At 47.4% G+C, this 23,344-nt stretch overlaps 1 protein-coding gene across 2 annotated transcripts in view; it reads right to left on the reverse strand.

Annotated features, from left to right (window-relative positions):
* Positions 1 to 23,344, reverse strand: part of LOC123769025 (xanthine dehydrogenase/oxidase) — a 170,241-nt gene that overhangs the window by 100,707 nt on the left and 46,190 nt on the right. For both annotated transcript variants that reach the window (XM_069309232.1, XM_069309233.1), the window contains 7 exons: positions 14,516 to 14,581; positions 12,663 to 12,752; positions 10,369 to 10,441; positions 3,309 to 3,535; positions 3,028 to 3,130; positions 2,487 to 2,620; positions 1,442 to 1,570 (listed from right to left, as the gene is read on the reverse strand). In XM_069309232.1, coding sequence (XP_069165333.1) covers positions 1,442 to 1,570; positions 2,487 to 2,620; positions 3,028 to 3,130; positions 3,309 to 3,535; positions 10,369 to 10,441; positions 12,663 to 12,752; positions 14,516 to 14,581 — 822 coding nt within the window. The remainder of the gene's footprint in view (positions 1 to 1,441; positions 1,571 to 2,486; positions 2,621 to 3,027; positions 3,131 to 3,308; positions 3,536 to 10,368; positions 10,442 to 12,662; positions 12,753 to 14,515; positions 14,582 to 23,344) is intronic.

Below are 23,344 nucleotides of genomic sequence, written 5' to 3' on the forward strand. Positions count from 1 at the left end.
ACTGAAAAAGTTCCTTTTATTGGCTCATTTGAGTATTCAGTTTCCACATGTGTTCCCTTGTGTGGTACCACGTGTGTTAAATAAACTGTGTTGATCTACAATATCAATTCGTTTGATAATTTTGTATGTAGTGATCATGTCTCTCCCTAACTCTTCTTTTTTCCAGCGACATGAGGTTCAGCTCCCGTATTTGTGTGTGTATGGGTCCAGTGTATTTTTTATTTAGTGCCTGCAGAATCGAGCTACTAGCTCATGAACTCTGCCTTTTTAACAAATTTATTTTTCCTCCTTTATATCTTCTTCATATATTTCTCTCTGACACACGCACACACACACACTCACTCCGAGGAAGCCGCTCGAAGCAGCGGTCTAACTCGTAAGAACCTATTGATTATTAGATGAACAGATGCATCATAGTGAAATAAGCTGCCCACTTGTTTCTGCCTCGTCCGAGAATCGAACCACGGCCCCTTAGGAATTATGACCCTAGAGCGCAGTCCACTCAGCCACGAGACCCAATATGTGTGTACTCACCTAATTGTGCTTGCAGGAGTTGAGCTTCGGCTCTTTGGTCCCGCCTCTCAACTATCAATCAACTGGTGTACAGGTGCCTGAGCTTATTGAGCTCTATCATTTCAACATTTGAAACCGTGTATGGATTCAGCCTCCACCACATCACTTTCTAATTGTAGGAAGAGTGTAGCTTTCTAACGAAACCAATATATATTTTTCTAAATTGTTGTTGCTATCGTATAAAATTGTCTGTAATTTTGTTTTATTGTGTCTACTAGATGGGGGTTCCGGCTGCACCCTGGTCTCTCTGCTATCTCCTCTATTTTTTCTTCCCCTCTCCCCACTCTGTTCGAATCTACCCTTGTTTTTATCTCTCTTCCTCATCCCCCCATCTTCACTTTTCTTCCTCCCCTCCCTTTCCTCGCTCCCAATTTCCCCTTTCTCCCACCTTTCAGTCCTCCTCTCCACAACATCCTCCCTTCTCCATCTTTTCTCCATCTTTTCTCCCAATTTTCCCCTTCTCTCACCTCTCCCCAATCTTCTCCCCCTCTCCACCTTTCTCCCCACTCTAAGCCTTATGGCAAAATTTATGCATTTCCAACAAATGCTAGTGCCAACCAATAGTTAATTTTTGTATGAAAATCTGCAGAACCGTTCAGGCGCTTGAGCAATAATAGACGAACAGACTCATGGATGCACGCACATAATTCTCTGGAATTCCAGCAATATCATATTTATCGAATACGGAAACATGTATTTCCATACAAATCACAAAATAAGGTTCTCTCGCAACAAAATTACTGAGGTATTGCACAATTCTTGCCTTATGGCAGTCAGTATATATTATAATGTTATTTATTATATTCTGGCGCGCTTTAAATAATTTTTAAAGATCAATACTGAGTAGCCTAAACCCGCCTGGACTTACGAAGTTGGGACTGATGCCGCCGTAGACGATGACAGGTGTGTCGAGGACTGTGTGGGCGTTGGCCTGGTCCACCCGCAGCCTGAAGGCGGCGTTGACATATGCCACGCTGTTGGTCACACGCGGAGTCACCTGGGTGAGGCCGAGCAGGAGGAAGGGAATTAAAGATCAAGTATGTAGTTTCTTGAAGTTCATCAACGCACACAAGTATATACGGTTGTTTATGTATCATACGCAAACACACATAATTTGAGGAGGTGCATGTAACGATTACAGATGCCTTAAGCACACCCTTCCTTGCAACATTAAACACCTCATTGCAAAATTTATCCTATTTATGTGAATGCTGATCAATACGCCGTCAATATGTTTGTCATATTGAAGTTCATATAAGATGATATTTCGATGCAGATAGGGAAAAGCCTTTGGCAAGGATGATCGCACTTAGCGATCATTTATCAAAAATATTTTTCACAACCACTAATAAATTCAGGGCCTCCACCTGCGGCTTTGCATCACGTGGTGGCAAGTTCTAGTCCTATCAAGGGCATTTGGAACGTTCAAGTATTTAAGGTGAGGCTTGTGTGCTATTCAGGTTTATCATTTGAAATATATACATATATATATATTATATAGGAGCCTCGAACACACAAGATCCAGCATGGGAGACGAGCGCTCTATCGACTGCATGGAATGTTTTTATCCTCAGTATTGTGGTTAACAATTTATATGGCTCGGGCGTGAACATGAAAAGCATAACTAGCCAACCTCTCGCAGCATTCAAGAGGAAACCTGATAAACACCTCCAAAGTATACCTGATCAACTAGGCTGTGATTCATATGTCAGACAGCCAGCAGCGCCGTCAAATAACCTAGTTGACTAGACCACCAACCAAGAGGCTTGGTCAGAGACTGGGCCACGGAGACATTAATCCCCGGAGCTATCACATGGAAGGTAAATACCCAGGAAATTGACTCGTTATGACTGGTTAAATTTGTGCTGGTCAATGTATTTATGATGGCTCCTGGACGCACACACCATCCCTACCTTAAACACCCTAAACACTTCGTCCTCAGCCATAGGAGGAAGACTCATCTCAAGGATGACTCGGCGCTCGCCCTTCAGGTCAATCTGGAGCAGTTCCTCGACTGTGTGTGTAGCCGTAACCCCATCTGTACCGGCTGTGAGGGGAGAAGTCAAATGAAGAAGATCGAGTAAATCTCACCAGTTAAGATAACAAAACATTAATAATATTCAGGTAAAATTAATATTAAAAAATATATCACTAAGATATATAAAATATTTCTTCGTTTGGCTTTATTATCTAGTTTGTCGTAACAGATTGGTGAACTGTTTCTTCTGGCGTTTGAATTTGGGAACTAGGCACCTTTAGAGTCTAGTATGACGTAGTTTTACGTGATGTAAGCCTAAGCAAAATCTGCTATACCCTAACTTTAATGTGATGAACTTTAAAGTGGTGACCATAAAATTGGTGAATTTTAAAGAGCTTATATCAGACGTTGCCAAGCATGCCCTGGCCGGATCATATATGACCTAGCCTGGCATGTGGTGAACTTGTCTGACCTACCTGTGGTGATGGTGGCTCCGGCACCCAGAAGTCCAACAAAAAGATCTGAGGGGAAGTCCGGGTGGGCGACCTTGAGGGACAGGTTGCCGGCCCAGCTGCTCATCTAGGTATTGAAATGATCACCGAACATTAATAACAACGATATTTACATGATTAGTTGACAACAAAAAATGTTAAAACAAGTAAAATTTGTATTTAAATTTACAAATGAAAATGTACAATAATAGATGTGATAATTCTACCGTTTATAAGAGACATTGACAGGGATGCCTCACACTCACATTTCTGAGGGAGGTGGATGCGAGGTACCGCCACATCTGCACCAGCTGCAGCAGGTAAGCGTACCCGGCGCTGTATGTGGAGGCTGCTGTCTCCATGTTGGCCATGACCTCACTGATGGAGACGTTGGCGCCGAAGACGAGGCCATCTTCAGCCACCTTCACTTGTGAAAGGTCAGGGATATGTCGGGTGTATATGTAGTCATTGATGGACCCCGGGCTGAACACAGCTGTAGAAACACCTGTTTTTACACCTGTTCACGATTATATCAAATGTTGATGTTTTTACTTGGGAGATGGTGGAGTATATCCATTCTTACTGGATGTGTAGAGTGATGTGTCGTGTGCTTATGCTCTTACTAGAGTGTAGGGTGATGGTCAGTGTTTATGCTCTTACTAGTGTGTAGGGTGATGGTCAGTGTTTATGCTCTTACTAGTGTGTAGGGTGATGATCAGTGTTTATGCTCTTACTAGAGTGTAGGGTGATGATCAGTGTTTATGCTCTTACTAGAGTGTAGGGTGATGATCAGTGTTTATGCTCTTACTAGTGTGTAGGGTGATGATCAGTGTTTATGCTCTTACTAGAGTGTAGGGTGATGATCAGTGTTTATGCTCTTACTAGTGTGTAGGGTGATGATGGAGTATGTTTATGCACCTACTAGTGTGTAGGGAGATGTGCATTGTGTTTATGCTCTTACTAGTGTGTTAAGTGATGAACATTGTTTATGCTCTTACTAATGAAGTAGGATTATGGGGCAGTGTGTTTATGCTCTTACTAGTAAGTCCTTACTAGTAAGTAAGGTGATAGTTCAGTGTGTTTATGCTCTTATTAGTGTGTAGGGTGATGGCCAGTGTTGATGGTCTTACTAGTGTTTAGGGCTATGATGCAGTGTGTTTATACTCTAACTGGTCTGTAGGGTGTTCTGAAGAGTGTCCAAGCTTTTAATAGTGTGAAGGGTGAGGGTACAGTGTGTTTATCTTCTTACTTGTGAGCATAGTGATGGGGCAGTGTATTTATGCTCTTACAAGTGTACTGGGTGATGGGACACTGTGTTTATGTTCTAATTAGTTTTTAGGGTGATGATCAGTGTTTATGCTCTTACTAGTGTGTATGTTTATGGAGTAGTGTGTTTATGCTCCTACTAGTGTGTAGGGTGACGGGGCAGTGTGTTTATACCCTTCCTAATGTGTAGGGTGATGTGCAGTGTGCTAGTGTTTTTACTAATGTGTAAGGTGCTCATAGTAGTGTGTAGGGTGATGATGCAGTGTGTTTGTGCTCTTTTTAGTGTGTAGGGTGATGTGCAGTGTGCTTGTGTTTTTACTAGTCTGTAAGATGCTGATAGAAGTGTGTAGGGTGATGGTGCAGTGTGTTTATGCTCTAACTAGTGTGAATGGTGATGGTCCAGTATGTTTATGCTCTTTCTAGCGTGTAGGGTGATTTGCAGTGTGTTCGTATTTTTTACTAGTGTGTTCTTTTTGGTGTGTAGGGTGATGATCAGTGTTTATGTTCATATTGGTGTGTAGGGAGACGATCAGAGTACATGCTCATACTAGTGTCTTGAGTGATGATCGTTGTTTATGTTCTTACTAGTGTGTAGGGTGATGGTGCACTGTGTTTATGTTCTTACTAGTGTGTAGGGTGATGTGCGGTGTGAAATTGTTTTTCTAGTATGTAGGGTGATGGGATACTGTGCTAATGCTCTTACTAGTCGTAGGGTGATGGTACGGTGTGTTCATGTTCTTACTAGTGTGTAGGGTGATGGGGCAGTGTGTTTATGTTCTTACTAGTGTGTAGGGTGATGGGGCAGTGTGTTTATGTTCTTACTAGTGTGTAGGGTGATGGGGCAGTGTGTTTATGTTCTTACTAGTGTGTAGGGTGATGGGGCAGTGTGTTTATGTTCTTACTAGTGTGTAGGGTGATGGGGCAGTGTGTTTATGTTCTTACTAGTGTGTAGGGTGATGGGGCAGTGTGTTTATGTTCTTACTAGTGTGTAGGGTGATGGGGCAGTGTGTTTATGTTCTTACTAGTGTGTAGGGTGATGGGGCAGTGCGTTTATGTTCTTACTAGTGTGTAGGGTGATGGGGCAGTGTGTTTATGTTCTTACTAGTGTGTAGGGTGATGGTACGGTGTGTTCATGTTCTTACTAGTGTGTAGGGTGATAGGGAAGTATGTTTTCACCTGTGGATGGGGACAGGAACCCTGATAATATAATAGAGGCCTCCTTGGGAAAACCACTAACCTTCCACAAGACGCAATCCACAACAGTTAGCATTTTTTTTTATTTATTTTATGCTGGGTGAAGAGAAGCATCGGTTGTAAGAAAACTTGACAAAACATCATGCTTTGCCCACGATTTGAACCTTGGACCAATCGGGCATCAGTCAACAGCACTGACAACTGAGCAAATGGCTATATAACTAAGGTAAATAATATGCAGAGTTGATTATCAAGTCAAATTTTCCTGAAATAATACATTTTCAAACTATTTCACTATTTTATTGTTGTTACCTTATTATTTTTTTATCTTATTTACAAGATATTATTTATCTTATTTACAAGAAGATGGGGTAAAGGCGTTCCTATGGCTCCTTAAAACCAGTTGCGTCGATCAGATGGGACTCGTCACTTGATTGATGAATGATGATGATTAAGCCACCAAAGACAGCCTAGGAAGACAGATCATCTAGGAGGAGGAAAACTCTGAATTCAATCATCAGCTGCCTTGCGGCTAAACCCACTCATGGAAAAGGCTTCGGGAGTCAACCCCTAGAAAAAATCCGGAGCCGGAGACCCTAAGGCGGTCTGCAGCTGTTTACAGCCACATTCTGGCAACTCCTGCGACAACACTGGTGCCAAGCCTATGTGCCCCTGTCCTTCCCGTGGACCACATCGGTGGCGAGGAGAGGGAGGATTTGCTGCATGGGCAACAGCCGGTTCTCCATAACTACTTCCCAGGCCTGTGCCCTGGAGAGGACACTCCAGCGTCGATTTGGCGACAGCTCAACACGGGAAGTGACAGTTACCATTCAATTGGCGTAGAGTGAGGCGCCAGGGGTTGATTCCGTCGGTGGAATATATCATCCGATTTCATCGGACAGCTACCGCCCGCCTCAAGCTGGACAGCTCTCAGCCAATAAGGTGCTGTCCTGCTATGGTCCGCCTGCTCCACTGGATACTTGGGCTTAGGTCGCAATCCAGCAAGCAGATCGTCATCCATGCACCAGGCAAAAGAAAACAGACACAGAGCCACCCAGCTCTCAAACTGGGCTCTTGGAATGTAAGAACCATGACACTGGGTCTCTCGGAATATCTAATGGAAGTAAACGACGCCTGCAAGACAGCTGTGATCAACAATGAACTACGCAGGTTCCAGATGGACGTAGTCGCCCTGCTGGAGACACGTTTGCCTGCGACCGGCAGCATATGGGAGAAGGACTTTACCTTTTTCTGGACAGGGCAAACCACAAGAAGAGGTAAGGGAGCATGGAACTGGCTTCGCCATCAGGAACAGGTTGTCAGGGTCCATAGTACCGCCCACGGAGAGGCCTGCAAGGACCCTCAAACTTCAGCTTCACACAGCAGCAGGAATGGTCAGCCTCATCAACGCTTACACACCAACACTGACCTCCTCTATCGAAACGAAGGACGAGTTCCATGATGACCTCGGCCTAACTCTCAGAGACATACCTCAATAAGAGCCAGTCTTCCTCCTGGGAGACTTCAATGCAAGAGATGGTTCCGATCACAGCTCTTGGTCTTCCTCCCTGGGCCAGTTGGGATTTGGGAAGATGAATGAGAGTGGGCACCGCCTCCTGGAGTTTTGCTATCGTCATGATCTCTGCATCACCAATTCCTTCTTTGACACCAAGCCCCAGCACAGGATTTCCTGGAGACACCCCAGGTTTAAACATTGGCACAACTCGATCTGGTGCTTACGGGGCGTAGCAATCTGAGAAGCATCAAACTGACCCGCAGCTTCCAGTGCGCAGATTATGACACCGACCACTCTCTCGTCATTTGGAAAGTAAAGTTCCAACCCCAGAAAATCTACAGAGCAAAGAAGGAAGGAAGACCACACATTAATATAAAGAAGAACCTGGATCTTCACAAATTGGAGGAGTTCAATGCTGCGCGGGATAACGCCCTTCCTGGACCACCCTGCGATAGCACAAGTTAAAGGTGGTCACATCTCAGGCACTCCATTTACAACACTGCCACGTCTAGTTTTGGTAAGAGACAGAACAAGTCAGCAGAATGGTTCGAGGCCAGTGTAGAGGAACTGTTACCCCTTATAGTGGAAAAGAGATAAGCTTTCTCAGCTTACAAGAACCTGCCCTCAGAAAGGAACCTACAAGTCCTCTGTACTGCTCACAGTAGAAATCAACAAGCTGCGAGGCGCTGTGCTAGCTCCGACTCCGACTCCGACTGGCTCTGACTCTTTTCCAGCATCCAGACTGCGGTCAGTGTTGGCAACATAAGAGGCATGTACGAAGGGATCAAACATGCAACAGGTCCTACACAAAACAGGACAGCTCCTCTAAAGTCAGCCACTGGAGAGATCATTAAAGACCGTGATCAACAGATGAATTGCTGGGTGGAACATTACTTCGAACTCTACTCTAGAGAGAACTTGGTCAGCATAGAGGCCCTCGATGCAATCAAGTGCCTGCCCATCATGGAAGAACTTGTCCTTGAACCGACTATGGAAGAAGTTGAGAATGCACTGGGTTCACTTTCCTCAGGGAAGGCCCCCTGGAGACTCTGGCATTTTGCTTGAAGTTCTCAAGTGCGCTCTAGGAACATTTAAAACTGAGCTTCATGAACGTCTGTGCCAGTGCTGGAGGAAGGGCTTGGTGCCACAAGACATGTGAAATGCGATATCACTCTCTACAAAAATATATGTGACAGAAGCAATGTCAACAACTATCACGGCAACTCCCTCCTCACATCGTTTGCAAACTCATCGCAAGGGTCGTCTTGGTCAGGCTCCAGATTCCTGCTGAAAGAGTATACCCAGAGTCAGAGTGCCACTTTAGAGCCGAGAGATCGACCACTGACGTGGTGTTCTCCCTGAGACATCTTCAAGAGAAGTGCAGGGATCAGAGAAAAGCCCTGTACATTGCAGTCATTGACTTTACAAAGACCTTTGACCTCGTGAGAAAAGACGGACTCATCAAGATCCTGGCCAAAATTGGCTGTCAACCCACCCATCCTACTCAGCATGATACAATCATTCCATAAGGACATGAAAAGTATGGTCGTGTACGATGTCTAAGCTTATGAACCATTCAACTTCAATAGGGATGTTAAACAGGGATGCATCCTTGCTCCAACGCTGTTGGGCATCATCTTCGCGACCCTCGCTATGCATGCCTTTGTAATCTATCTCCGTACAAGATCTGATGGAAAGCTCTTCAATCTATCCAGACTCCGAACAAAGACGAAATTACAGATGAGAATCCTCAAGGACTTCCTCTTCGACGACACTGCAGCGATCACCACATACACAGCAGAAGCCCTGCAGCAGATACTCAACCTCTTTGCTGCAGCCTGCTTCACATTCGGCCTGACAATCAGCCTGAAGAAGGCATAGGTGATTGGACAAGACATCAATGAGTTACCATGCATAAACATCACAGATTGCCCAGCTGGAGGCAGTCCACGAGTTTGTGTTCCTGGGTTCCACAATCTCAGACACCCTTTCCCTGGACAATGAGATGAATAGGCATATCGGGAAGGCCGCAATAACACTGGCCATGCTCACAAAGCGCATTTGGGCAGATGCCAAAAGTACAGTGCACAACAAGACGCAGATCTAAATGGCTTGTGTTGTGTGAACACACCGCTACGGCTCGGAATTCTGGTCCCTGCACTCTCGCCAAGAGACGACTCGATATGTTTCACATGCTGAACCTGAGACGCATCTTTGACATCACGTGGAGAGACTACGTCACCAACAACGCAGTGCTCGAGAGAACTGGAATCCCTTCAGTGTTCACTCTCCTGAAGTAGAGGCGCATGCAGTGCCTGGGACATGTCATTCGCATGGAAGATGGCCGCATACCGAAGGACCTCTTATATGAAGACCTGGCCTCAGAGGCCCACCGGAAGACCCCAGCTGCGTTACAAAGACGCCTGCAAATGCGACCTCAAGCAGCTGAACATCGACATCAATACTTGGGAGGCATATGCTGTGAACAGATCTTTCTGCAGATGCAAATTGTTTAAGTGACTCCAGCAATTCGAAGGCGAACTGAAAAGGCAGGCTGAGGAAAAGAGACTTCAGAGGAAGTCTCAGTCACTGACAGACGCAACCTTTTCGGCGTTTATCTGTACTCGCTGTGGTCGGGACTGACGTTCTCGGGTTGGACTTCACAGCAACAGCAGACGTTGCACCCAACCAGACACCCAGGCACAACTCCATAACCCAACGGGTTTGATGGATGCCTACTATATTTTCACTCATTAAATGATTACAAATATTAAATAATAAATAATAAAGACAAAATCCTTCCCTAATCTCTGCTAGGCCGGTATATTGTTGATGCACTACACAGATTTGTGTGGTACAACGCCTTGAGCAGTTTATGTCATGTACAACACTCTTTTCTTTTGTCTTTTTATATTTAAAAATGCATACAATGTCCCACGTAGTGCTAGTAATTTCATTTTTGAATGTGAGGAAGCATATAAAACTAATTAATGTTAAACACTGATATTTATCAGTTTTTGGCACTTTGAGAATGTTGTAAAGCTCCTATATTTAACAAGATTACTTATACCTTGACAATGTTATAAATACTGGGAAGCCTGTGTTACTAACTTATTAAGAATGATACTGATAAAGAAACTGCAAATGTCCATAATTATTCATTTTATAATATAATTAATATAATGTTACTTTTTGATACGTGAAATACATAAATATTTCAAGTCTCAAAAAAGTCAGAATTATAAGCTATATAAAAAATATTTTTCAATATCAACACCTTGTCCAGTGTTGCCAGACACGAGAGTTACCTTAAGCAGTATTGCCAATTACAAGGGTACATGATAGCTCACCTTGCCCAGTGTTGCCAGACACGAGAGTGTATAGCGTACCGTCTGGGAGTGCTGCCAGAGTGTCGTACAGCTCCTGTGGAAATATTTGAAGACAACTTTGTTAGTATATTCATAAAGGCCCTTTGTTACGGCCTCGTCACCACCGTCTGAGTGTGGCGTGGTAATTCCAGCGCCATCTAAGAGTCTGCACTCCAACCCCCCTGATATTGGACGCTACGTAGGCAACGCCATCTATTGGTGGTGGCGTGACCACGGCAAATGGCTCTGGTTTCCTGCCTTGGCTAGACACAGAGGTCGTTGTGGATGACATCTGATGATGAGGTGGCGGACCAAGATCAGCGCCACCTAAGTTGTACTACATGCATAATGTCAACTCCCCAGAGGGTAAGTGTTGCTTCCTGGTTTCACCAGTACCGTCCATGTAACTGATGACGTGTTTGAGTCCACAGAGGTGACGTGGGCCACCAGCGGCACTAAAGATGGCAGTTTACTTTGGGCAGTCCAGTGCTCTCGACATTACTTGGCAGTCCTGGAAGATGGCCAAGTAAGCTGCCGCCGATCAACGCAGTGTGTTTGCTGCAGTTGATGCAAGTGTTTGTAGAGATCAGCGTATCCCGGGATTGGCTTAAGAGTTCAAGACGACAGTGAGGTGCTTGTAGAAGTGCTGCTAGCCGGTCGCAAGAGGCTTCTACCCCTGTATTGGTTGTTTTGTGTGACCCAGATCATTGTGTGACCCCATCATTGTCTGACTGAGGTCCTTGGCAGGCGAGTGGCTGGAGAGTGGTCGCGGGGTTTAGGTCCCTGCATCAGTGAACTGGCCCACGTAAAAGGTGAACTCGCCGGTGTTTTCCCAATACTGTTGGACAAGGTGCTGTGTGGGGAAAATGCTGGGGTTGATGGACTCTCCATGTGAGTGCCCGGTGTCCTGAGTGAAAGAGATACCGATGTACATAAGTGTAGTAATAGTCTATTTATTATATTTAAGGGTTTAAGGGTAACCATATTGGTGAAGGGAATAGTGTTTTGTTCATCCCCTTCATTATTCATTCATTGCACTATATAGCCAAATCTTGAAAGCGTACAACCGGCTTGTGGTCGGATAGTACAAACAAGGTTCATCCATCAAGAAACCGGTTACAGGTCATTCGTGACCGTAACACCTTTGCTACTGTTGATCCTATTGCTGCTGCTGCTACTGCTATTATTGCTGTTGTTACTGTTGCTATTACTGTTGCTGCTGTTACTACTGCTACTGTTGCAGTTCTTACTGCTGCTACTATTGTTACTGCTCTTGTTGTTGGTGGTAGACCACAGACCATGCAGCAAGAGGGAGGGACACGGGTGGTAGACCATGCAGCATGAGGGAGGGACACGGGTGGTAGATCATGCAGCATGAGGGAGGGACACGGGTGGTAGACCATGCAGCATGAGGGAGGGACACGGGTGGTAGACCATGCAGCATGAGGGAGGGACGCGGGTGGTAGACCATGCAGCAAGAGGGAGGGACACGGGTGGTAGACCATGCAGCATGAGGGAGGGACACGGGTGGTAGACCATGCAGCAAGAGGGAGGGACACGGGTGGTAGACCATGCAGCGAGAGGGAGGGACACGGGTGGTAGACCATGCAGCAAGAGGGAGGGACACGGGTGGTAGACCATGCAGCAAGAGGGAGGGACACGGGTGGTAGACCATGCAGCAAGAGGGAGGGACACGGGTGGTAGACCATGCAGCAAGAGGGAGGGACACGGGTGGTAGACCATGCAGCAAGAGGGAGGGACACGGGTGGTAGACCATGCAGCAAGAGGGAGGGACACGGGTGGTAGACCATGCAGCAAGAGGGAGGGACACGGGTGGTAGACCATGCAGCAAGAGGGAGGGACACGGGTGGTAGACCATGCAGCAAGAGGGAGGGACACGGGTTGTAGACCATGCAGCAAGAGGGAGGGACACGGGTGGTAGACCATGCAGCAAGAGGGAGGGACACGGGTGGTAGACCATGCAGCATGAGGGAGGGACGCGGGTGGTAGACCATGCAGCAAGAGGGAGGGACACGGGTGGTAGACCATGCAGCATGAGGGAGGGACACGGGTGGTAGACCATGCAGCAAGAGGGAGGGACACGGGTGGTAGACCATGCAGCAAGAGGGAGGGACACGGGTGGTAGACCATGCAGCAAGAGGGTGGGACACGGGTGGTAGACCATGCAGCAAGAGGGAGGGACACGGGTGGTAGACCATGCAGCGAGAGGGAGGGACACGGGTGGTAGACCATGCAGCAAGAGGGAGGAGACTCACCTGTAGGGTGGAGGGCTCGTGCCATGTGGAGCCCTTCACTTGGAGCGTCCTTGGCAGGCGCTGCTGGCAGGCGACCTTCCCTCCCGCCTTCTGAAATGTGTGTAAAGCTGGTTATTGCCTCGCCCAGCATGGCACTGTTGCCACATCCAGCATGGCACTGTTGCCACGTCCAGCATGGCACTTTTGCCACGATCTTCGTGACACATTTGCCACACTGGGCGTGGCAACTTTGTCATGCAGGCGTGACACAGTGTTGTCAATGTCCTCTATATTACAATATAATGATTAATATTATTCATATCTAATATATTTCATATTACTTTTATAACTGATAAATTAATGTTATTACAATTGCACTATAATTAGTGATATTGCTATAATTATAAATATTTATTGTGATTGCTATAATTATAAGCATCTTTATTGATATTGCTATAATTATGAGTATATAATTTGTTATAATTTTGAGCATATATATATTTTTTTCTATAATTTTGAGTATATTTATTATTATGGCAATATTTGTGAGTATATTTATAGTAATTGTTATTATTATTAGTATATTCTCGAAACGCTAGCCATGTTAGTGGGTTTGTTAAAATGTAAAAACATCAATGCTATGTACTCTCATAAACCCAATGCTCCTTCTTGTATATATAAAAAAAAATTGCATAAATTATGGCTATAATTATGGGTATATATTTATTGGTGTTGCTATAATTATGAGTATATTTATTGGTATTTATATAATTATGAGTATATTGTCATTTCTATAATTCATGGAATGTCTAATAAAAATAATTATATTTGTTTTGTATTGAGAGATGTCACTAATGTGTGTCTTCCTAAAGTAAATATTGGTGTTAATGCCACAAGTTTAAATGTTGTGAGTGATAAGTTTTGTGACGGTAATGACAGTAACAAGGGACAGGCAACAGGTTGCCTGGTGATATGTGACAGTAACAAGGAACAGGGAGCATCCCGACAAACACACACCGAATCTACGACGTTGGTACAACGTTCGAACAAGTTTTGACACCTAACCAGTTATAACAACGTTCTAATACGTCATAAACACGTTAAGCCAAGATATAACAACTTTATTACAAGTTGTAACAAGCGGAAATTGGAGACGGTTTCAGTTTGTGTTTCCAGGGATGTTGCCTGGTGGTAGTAACAGTAACAAGGAACAGGGAGCATGTTGCCTGGTGATGTGTGACGGTAGTGACAGTAACAAGGAACAGGGAGCATGTTGCCTGGTGATGGGTGACGGTAGTGACAGTAACAAGGAACAGGGAGCATGTTGCCTGGTGATGTGTGACGGTAGTGACAGTAACAAGGAACAGGGAGCATGTTGCCTGGTGATGTGTGACGGTAATGACAGTAACAAGGAAAAAGGAGCATGTTGCCTGGTGGTAGTAACAGTAACAAGGAACAGGGAGCATGTTGCCTGGTGGAGTGTGACGGTAATGACAGTAACAAGGAACAGGGGGCATGTTGCCTGGTGGTAGTAACAGTAACAAGGAACAGGGAGCATGTTGCCTGGTGGAGTGTGACGGTAATGACAGTAACAAGGAACAGGGGGCATGTTGCCTGGTGGTAGTAACAGTAACAAGGAACAGGGAGCATGTTGCCTGGTGATGTGTGACGGTAGTGACAGTAACAAGGAACAGGGAGCATGTTGCCTGGTGATGTGTGACGGTAATGACAGTAACAAGGAACAGGGAGCATGTTGCCTGGTGATGTGTGACGGTAGTGACAGTAACAAGGAACAGGGAGCATGTTGCTTGGTGGTGTGTGACGGTAGTAGCAGTAACAAGGAACAGGGAGCAAGTTGCCTGGTGGTACTCTACCTGGTGGGGCCGGCAGTCGCCCTTGCAGGCCAGACCTGTCCTCGGACACGGGGCTGAGTGCCAGTCCTGCACGGGAATACATCGTTATGCAACATATTGCAAAAATACAGCAACATAATTCTAATCAATTGTCATCCACACTTCTGTGAAAATAAACATTCCATTCACCTGGGCTGTATGAGACTTGAACCGTGACTCCACGTGTGTGAGGCCGAAGCTCTATCGACTGGGCTATGAGTAGTCTTGATAAGGAAATTCCAGTTTGATGGAGCGTCAGCCTCACACCCTCACACACGAGGGGTCACGGTTCGAGTCTCATACAGCCTAGATGAATGGAACACACTTCAACACAATTCAACACAATACGTTGTAATACATTTTTTGTTTGCTTATTTATTCACAGTTTTTTTTATTTTATTTCCCCCTCCCCGCTCAGCTCGTTGTCGCCGTGTGAGGGCTTAGTGGGCGGCTGCCAGAGTGTGATGCTCCTTGGGACAGTCCTCTGTCCTTTTCTAGCCTTGTGCTCCTGCTGCCGTCCTCTCCAATTCTGCTGGGCATCTTTTCCTTTTCCTTCTGTTTCGTTTTTCTCCCCCCTCTTCTCCTATCTGCTTGCCGTTTCCTGCCGACCTTTTGCTTGTTCTGGTTCTTCCCTTGGACTTCTTCTATTTTGACGGCCGGGTGCTTGAGGAGGCATACTCATGCACCCGTAGAACTGCAGTACCCGACGTCGAGAGCGAGGGGAACCTTTTATTGTCAATCCCCACTTCGTCACTGAACCCGATCTCGACGGACTGTCGGTTTCTTAAGGTGGCGTTTGTGGGGCGTATACTCGCGACACACCCCTAGGAGGCCCCGGCAAGATCGGCGATAGCTTCTTGTTGGGTGTCCTGCCTCTAATTGTGGCTCCATGGTGGGTGTGGGGGCACATTCGTGAGTGAATTCTTTCTTTCGTCAAGATGATTACCCCTGCTTCGGCTTCTTCTGGTTTACCTTCTCAGGCTCGTGGGGTGGGCGACCAAGCCCCCGAGTCGGTCCGTTTTGGAAGACCGGGCTCTGTAGCCTCCGCTGCATTGGGCCCCGACCTTGCTCCTCCTTTGGCCTCTCTGACTCCTTCCTCTGGCTCCCCTCCCTCCTCTGTGGTTGGGTCGAGCCCCAAGCCCCCAGTGGTGACTACCTCGTCCCCTGGCGCGGCTCCTTCTCTAGTTGTAACTACTGCGCCTTTTAACCCCTCTCTCTCTGGGGGTTCTCACCGCCGTCCTCGTCACGGCCGCCCTCGCTCGTTTCCTTCCAGTTCTGCTACCTATCAAGCCTTGTTTGGTCCCGCTTCGTGGGCCAAATATTTTGATCTCCTCCCTCTTGATTCTGCGCCTCCTGACGATTTCTCCCTCCATCGACATCTCATTGATTCCGTGGATGCCTCCATTACTTTCAACCCCACTCGTCTCGGTACACGTGTCGTTGCTGCTCCTTCTCAGGATGCTGCTTCCCGCTTGGCTGCCTTATCCTGCCTTGGCGAGACCCCCGTTCGGGTCTCGAAGAACGTTCAGTTGAATGCCAGTGTTGGCACTATTTTGCTCCCGCCCCATGTTGCGACCGGTGTTCGGGACCTGCGCGACTGCCACGACGATATTCGACATATCCTCGCTGCCCAGGGCCACTCTATTCTCCAGGTGGACACGTTTACTCGTCCCCCTCGTGGTAGTCGCCGTCAACCCCTCCGGGTTGTGAAGATTACCTTTGATGGTAGGACCCTTCCACCCTCTGTCATTCTTGCTGGTGCCAGGTGCTCTGTCCAGGAGTACATTCCTTCTCCTCGGCTCTGCAACAAGTGCTGGAGGTTTGGGCATGGTGCCCTCCGCTGCTCCGGGACTGTCTCTCTCTGTCCTTTGTGTGGTGGCGAAGGTCACTCTAAGTCGGAGTGCGCTTCTCCCCAGGCTCGTTGCCTCAACTGCGGTGAGGCCCATCCTACCTTCTCCCGTGCGTGTGTCCATTACAAGCTTGAGGCAGCCGTCCTCAACTTGAAGCACCGGGAGCGTTTATCTTTTCCTGAGGCGAGGCGCCAGGTTCGCCGGCTCCCGCCTTATGCTAATATCTCTTATGCTCGCGTGTTGCGCTCTTCCTCTCCTCGTCCTTCCCGCCTTCCTCAGACTCACAACCGTTTCCGGGCCTTGGACCCTGATGCGCCCACTGCCCCCTCCTCTGTCCCTTTGGGTTCTCTCCCGAAGGATCCTCCTCCTGGTCCTCTGTCTGGGGTTCCCCTTCCTTCTACCCGGTCTGTCGTGTCTTCTGTGTCTTCTTCCTCGTCCCCCTCCGATCCTCCTTCCCATCCTCTTCCTCCATCTATCGGCTCTCCCCGCCGCCTGTCGGTGCGGGCGGATGTCCATCGCTCTCCTAACGGCCGTCGTGTGTGCTCTCGTTCGGCTTCTCCTGTTGAGACACTGGAATCCGTTGCCCGGTACGTAGTTGCTGGGACACCGGTCTCTTTAAGTCAGAAGCGTAAGCCTGGCTCCTCTCCTTCCTCTTCCCCGGCGGGTAAGAAGGCTTCGCTTTCTTCCTCAGCTCCTCCTCCTGGCTCTGTTGCTCCTTCCCCTCCCGTTTCAGTGCTTGCGCCCCCTGTTCCTGCTATGGAGGTTTCTTTGGCCCCTGCTTCCCTTTCGGTTGCTGCTCTTGCTGGGGTGCGCTCCTCTCTTTCTACTCCCCCTCTTCCTGCTGCTGTCCTTGACTGCTCCTCTCCGTTGTCTCCTCCTCCTCCTCCTCCTCCGAACCCTGCCCTCCCACCTCTGATCTGTTCTCCCGTTTCCTTCCCTCCGTCTTTGCTCAGTTTACCCATGCCCCCTAACCCTGACTTTGCTGACCCTGATCCCGACCCTGATATTCTTTAACGTGCTCTGTTGCTCTTTCGCCTTTGTTTCTTCCTTGTTGTCTGTTTTTGTCCTTTCTCTTCTCGTCGTTGTCCATTCTTCAATGGAACGTTCGAGGTTATTACGCCAATTTCCTCGAACTCCAACTTCTGATTTCGCGGTTTTCGCCCCTTTGTGTCTGTCTCCAGGAGCCAATGCTTGGTGCTCGTCCTGGTCGTTTTCGTGGCTATTCCTTTCTCTCCCCCCCCCCCCAGCCATTGCTGGGGCTTCTAATTCTTCTGCTCTCTTGATTCTGGCTGATGTTCCCTTTGTTCCTTTACTTTTTCCTTCGCCTCTTCATTGTTCTGCTGCTCGTATCTTTGTGGGGAAATGGTACACAGTTTGTTCCATTTATCTCCCCCCGAGTGTCCCGCTCTCTCTTCCTGATTTGAAACGCCTCCTAGACTCCTTGCCGGAGCCTGTGCTCCTGCTGGGTGACTTCAATTGTCGTCATTCTCTTTGGGGTGACGTTCTGACGAATACCCGGGGTCGCCTCCTTGAGCCGTTTCTCCTCTCTTCTTCCCTGTCTCTTCTGAATTCTGGTGAGCCCACTCATTTGGACTCTCGGACTCGCACCCTTTCTTGTCTTGATCTTTCTCTCTGCTCTTCTTCTCTTTACTTAGATTTCACGTGGCAGGTTCTTGATGACCTCCATGGAAGTGATCATTTCCCCATCCTTGTTTCCTTTTTCTCTTTTCGCCCTTCCCTCTCTTTCCCTAGGTGGCAGTTTACTAAGGCAGACTGGACCCTATTTACCCTCAGGGCTGCTCTCTCTGACCTCTCCCTTCTGCCTCTCTCTCGCGCTCTCCTCCTTTTTCATGACACTGTCTTCAGCGCTGCCCTCCGCTCTATTCCTCGCTCTTCCTCTCGGGGTCCACGGAAGTGCGTTCCCTGGTGGAATGCGGACTGTGCTCGGGTTGTCCGCTGTAAGCGTGCAGCCTGGAAGAGGCACCGCCGTAGGCAGACGACCGATTCTTTTCTTTTCTTTCGGAAAGCGAGTGCGGTGGCCCGTAGGGCCATCCGTACGGCTAAACGTGAATGTTGGGCATCATATGTCTCAACAATTACGTCCGAAACCCCTCTGGCCCAGATCTGGAAGCGTATCCGCAAGAAAGCGGGTAAGTTCGTTCCCGATGTTTCACCGGTCCTTCACCTCCATGATACTCTTGTGGCGGACCCGTTGCAGGTCGCTTCCGAACTGGGTTCCCACTTTTCTTCTGTTAGCTCTGGTCTTCATCTTCCCCAATCTTTCCTTCTTCGTAAACCTGTCCTTGAGTCTCGTCCTTTAGATTTCTGCACTCATCTTCAGCTTCCCTATAATGATCCCTTCTCTCTCTCTGAACTTCGTTCTGCCTTGGCCCTCTACGGTTCTACGGCGGCGGGCTCCGATGGTATTCATTATGAGATGCTTCGCCATCTCCCTCCGAGCACGTCTCAGTATTTACTGAGTCTGTATAATCGGATCTGGGAGTCGTCGTCAGTCCCTGAGGACTGGCTCGATGCCGTTGTCCTCCCTGTTCGCAAACCGGGGTCTCTGGGTACTTCCCCTAAGGACTTTCGCCCTATTGCTCTCACAAGTTGTGTCTGCAAACTCTTTGAACGTATGGTTAACGTTCGTCTGATGTGGTTCCTGGAACACCATCACCTCCTCTCCCCTTCTCAATTTGGTTTCCGCAAGTGCCGCAGCACGACAGATGTCCTGGTGAACTTGGAGGTCTATATTCGTACTGCTTTTGCTGCGAAGACCTCCGTTGTTGCCGTCCTTTTTGACCTAGAAAAGGCTTACGACACCACTTGGCGTTATCATATCCTATCTCAACTTCATTCTTTTGGCCTTCGTGGTCATCTCCCTCTCTTTCTCCGCAGCTTCCTCTCTCGTCGTTCCTTTCGGGTGCGCCTTGGTACCGCTCTCTCTCCCTCTTTTCAGCAATACGAAGGTGTGCCCCAGGGTAGTGTTCTGAGCACTACACTTTTTCCGGTTGCCCTCAATGGTCTTCTTTCCTCTCTTCCTTCTGGTGTCTTCTCCACTCTCTATGTCGATGATCTTACCCTTTGTTGTCAGGGTGATGATTCGCCTCTCCTTCAACGCCGGCTTCAACTTGCAATTGATGCCGTGTCGTCTTGGGCCACAGGTCATGGCTTCAAGTTCTCTACTTCTAAGACTTGTGCCATGACTTTTACGCGGAAACGGGTTGTTCTTCGTCCCTCTTTGTCACTTTATGGTCATCCCCTTGAATACAAAGATTCCGCGAAGCTTTTGGGGTTATTCCTTGACACTCGTTTGTCTTGGTCTCCCCGTATCTCTTACCTCCGTGTTGAGTGCTCTAAGGCCCTTACCCTCCTTCGGGTCTTGTCCCATACTTCTTGGGGGGGCAGATAGGCGCACTCTCCTTGCTTTACATTCCTCTCTCGTCCTGTCTAAGCTCGATTATGGTTGCCCTGCTTACTCGTCTGCTTCTCCTTCTACTCTTCGCCGTCTTGATGCTTTGCACCATACTGGGTTGCGCCTCAGTTCTGGTGCCTTTCGTTCGACTCCCGTCCTTAGCTTGTATGTTGACACTGGCTTCCTGTCTCTCCAGGACCGCTGTGATCGCTACTGTCTTCGCTATCTTGCGCGGTCCTTGCAACATCCTTCCTCTCGCCTCTGTCGTGCTTTAACTTTTACCCCTCCTGCGGTTCCTGTTCCTCTTCACCACCTCCCTCTTTCTGTCCAGTTATCTCGCCTACAGGATTCTCTCTCCGTTCGTATTTCTGATGTTTCTCCTCGTGTTGTTTCTTCTTTGCCCCCGTGGAGGGTCCCTCTTCCGCGGTTTTGTACTTCCTTGACCCGTATCACTAAAGCTTTTACCCCTCCTACGGTTCTAAAACGCCTTTTCCTCGAGCACTTTTCTTCTCACTCCCGCTCCGTTTCTGTCTTCACCGATGGGTCTAAGTCAGCGGACGGTGTTGGCTACTCTGTTGTTTTTCCTGATCGCACTTATATGTGTCGCTTGCCTCCGGAGACTAGCATCTTTACAGCGGAACTTTATGCTATTCTCTATGCTCTTCGTCTCCTGCTTTCTCGTTGTCAGTCTTCCTTTGTGGTTGTTGTTGACTCTCGTAGTGCCCTCATGGCTCTCGGGTCCTTTAATCCGGTTCATCCAGTAGTTGTCGAGATCCAGCATTGGCTGTTTCTCGTTCACAGTAAATTTAAGTCGGTTGAGCTTTGTTGGGTTCCCAGCCATATTGGTGTGTCTTTAAATGAGCGTGCGGATGCTGCCACTAAGGAAGCTGTCCGCTCTTGTCCCATCTCTCGTAAAGGCATTCCGTATTCCGACTTTTACCCGGTTATCCATTTCTCAGTCCTTACTCGTTGGCAGGCTTCTTGGTTGTCTGTTACTGGTAACAAGCTACGTACTCTTAAATGTTGTGTTTCCTCGTGGCCGTCCTCCTTCCACCGAAACCGGCGGTGGGAAACAGCTCTGGCGAGGTTGCGTATTGGCCATACTCGCTTAACCCATGGTCACTTGATGGAGCGCCGCCCTGCTCCTTATTGTCCTAGTTGCATTGTCCCTCTTACGGTCGTGCATGTCCTTCTTGAATGTCCTGACTTCCAGGACGAGCGTGTGTCTTGCTTTCCGACCGCCCCTCGCGGTCACCTGTCCCTCGATAGAATTCTTGGTGACTCGGATACTTTTGATATCGTTCGCCTTATGCGTTTTTGTTCTCGTATTGGCATCCTTAGTGATATTTAGCGCCCTCTGATTATTTTGCGTATTTGATGGTGCTACATAGCCTTCCCGGTTTGGTGCCTTCTTTTGATAATTACTTACTTACTTTATTTTATTTTTATTTTTGACCTATCGTAAGGCATTGATAATAGTATTTTGAGAGATTCCCTGTGTTGCCTGGGTCAGTCTGTCTGTCTCCATTATGTCCATCTATCTATCCATCCATCTATAAATCTATCTAATTTAATCCATCTACCTCCTTATCTAAGGAGACGATTAAGGTATCACATAATATATACATGGAAGATACTGGCAGGTCAGGTTCCAAATTTGCACAGTAGAATAACAACATACTGGAGTGACAGGTACGGGAGGAAATGCAGAATGGAAACAGTGAGGAGTAGAGGTGCCATAGGTACAATCAGGGAGCACTGTATGAACATCAGAGGTCCACAGCTGTTCAACAACCTTCCAGCAAGCATTAGAAATATTGCAGGAACGAAGATGGATGTATTCAAGAGGCACTTGAACAGGTTCTTGCAAGAGGTGCTGGACCAGCCAGGCTGTGGATGATATGTGGGCCAGCGGGCCGCTCCAAGCAACAGCCTGTTGGACCAAGTTATCACAAGTCGAGCCTGGCCTCAGGCCGGGCTAGGGGAGTAGAACAAGTCCCAGAACCCTCTCTAGGTTTGCTCCAGGTATCTACCCAATAATATGTTCATCCGTCTATCCGTCCACCTATCTATCCATCCAGCTATCTATCCATCACTATATACACCATCCATCTATCTGTACATCTCTCCATCTATGCATCCATCTATTTTTTTATCCATTGATATCTGCATCTATCTATCCATCCAAATATCTTTCTATGCATCTTTCCATCCATCTAATTTTCAATCAATTCATCTATTTATCCATCAATCAATATATCCATCCAATTATCCATCTATCTTGCAATCTTTCCCTCTAACCACACATCCATTCACCAATCCATGTATCCATCTATCTATCCATCTATATTCCTATCCATCCATCTATCGAACCGTCTATATTCGTCTCTCTATCCTTTCATATATCCATCCATCTAATTATCTATCTATTTATATCTCCAATTATCCATCTACAGTCTGTCTAGATTTCTTTCAGTTTCTGTTACTCTGTTTTTGTTTCTTCTGTCTCTTTCTGTCTCCATCTGTCTCTATCTCTGTCTCTTATGATAAAATTATATGTGTAATATGAGGGTAGCGGCTGGTGAGAGGAGCTTAGCGGGTTAAAAAAATGAATAAATAAAATAGAATAGTTTCTGCCTTACTCTGAGACAGGCGCATGGATTGAGAAACCTTTAAAGCTGGAAGAATATCTTATGTTTCATGCAAATACGGGCTAATTATGAATAGCAGAAAAATTCTGTTAATTTTCTCGAGATCAAGGAATAATGATGTATATTACTATAAGAAATTTTTTGTTGGAAAGTTTTTCAAAATATTTAGCTGTGTAGCCAGCGGGCCGTGACAAAATCGTGATTAGGGGTCTGAATGTTACCCTGGCACATTGTTCCCTTTACACTTATGCCGACAAGCCTATGTTCATACCTTACCCCAGACCATTCCATCTGCCAATTTGGATGGGACCATTTCCAAACGTCTGGCCTCCAACTTTGAACAGACACTCAAACAGACAAACTTACATACATTCTTATATTATAAGTTATGGACATTCAAGAAGATGAGACAGCTTAGTACAGTACCAGCCGTGCAGGGCAGGCAGCTTAGTACAGTACCAGCCGTGCAGGGCAGGCAGCTTAGTACAGTACCAGCCGTGCAGGGCAGGCAGCTTAGTACAGTACCAGCCGTGCAGGGCAGGCAGCTTAGTACAGTACCAGCCGTGCAGGGCAGGCAGCTTAGTACAGTACCAGCCGTGCAGGGCAGGCAGCTTAGTACAGTACCAGCCGTGCAGGGCAGGCAGCTTAGTACAGTACCAGCCGTGCAGGGCAGGCAGCTTAGTACAGTACCAGCCGTGCAGGGCAGGCAGCTTAGTACAGTACCAGCCGTGCAGGGCAGGCAGCTTAGTACAGTACCAGCCGTGCAGGGCAGGCAGCTTAGTACAGTACCAGCCGTGCAGGGCAGGCAGCTTAGTACAGTACCAGCCGTGCAGGGCAGGCAGCTTAGTACAGTACCAGCCGTGCAGGGCAGGCAGCTTAGTACAGTACCAGCCGT

Source organism: Procambarus clarkii, chromosome 64 (assembly GCF_040958095.1).
Source record: "Procambarus clarkii isolate CNS0578487 chromosome 64, FALCON_Pclarkii_2.0, whole genome shotgun sequence".
Taxonomy (NCBI): Eukaryota; Metazoa; Arthropoda; class Malacostraca; order Decapoda; family Cambaridae; genus Procambarus; species Procambarus clarkii.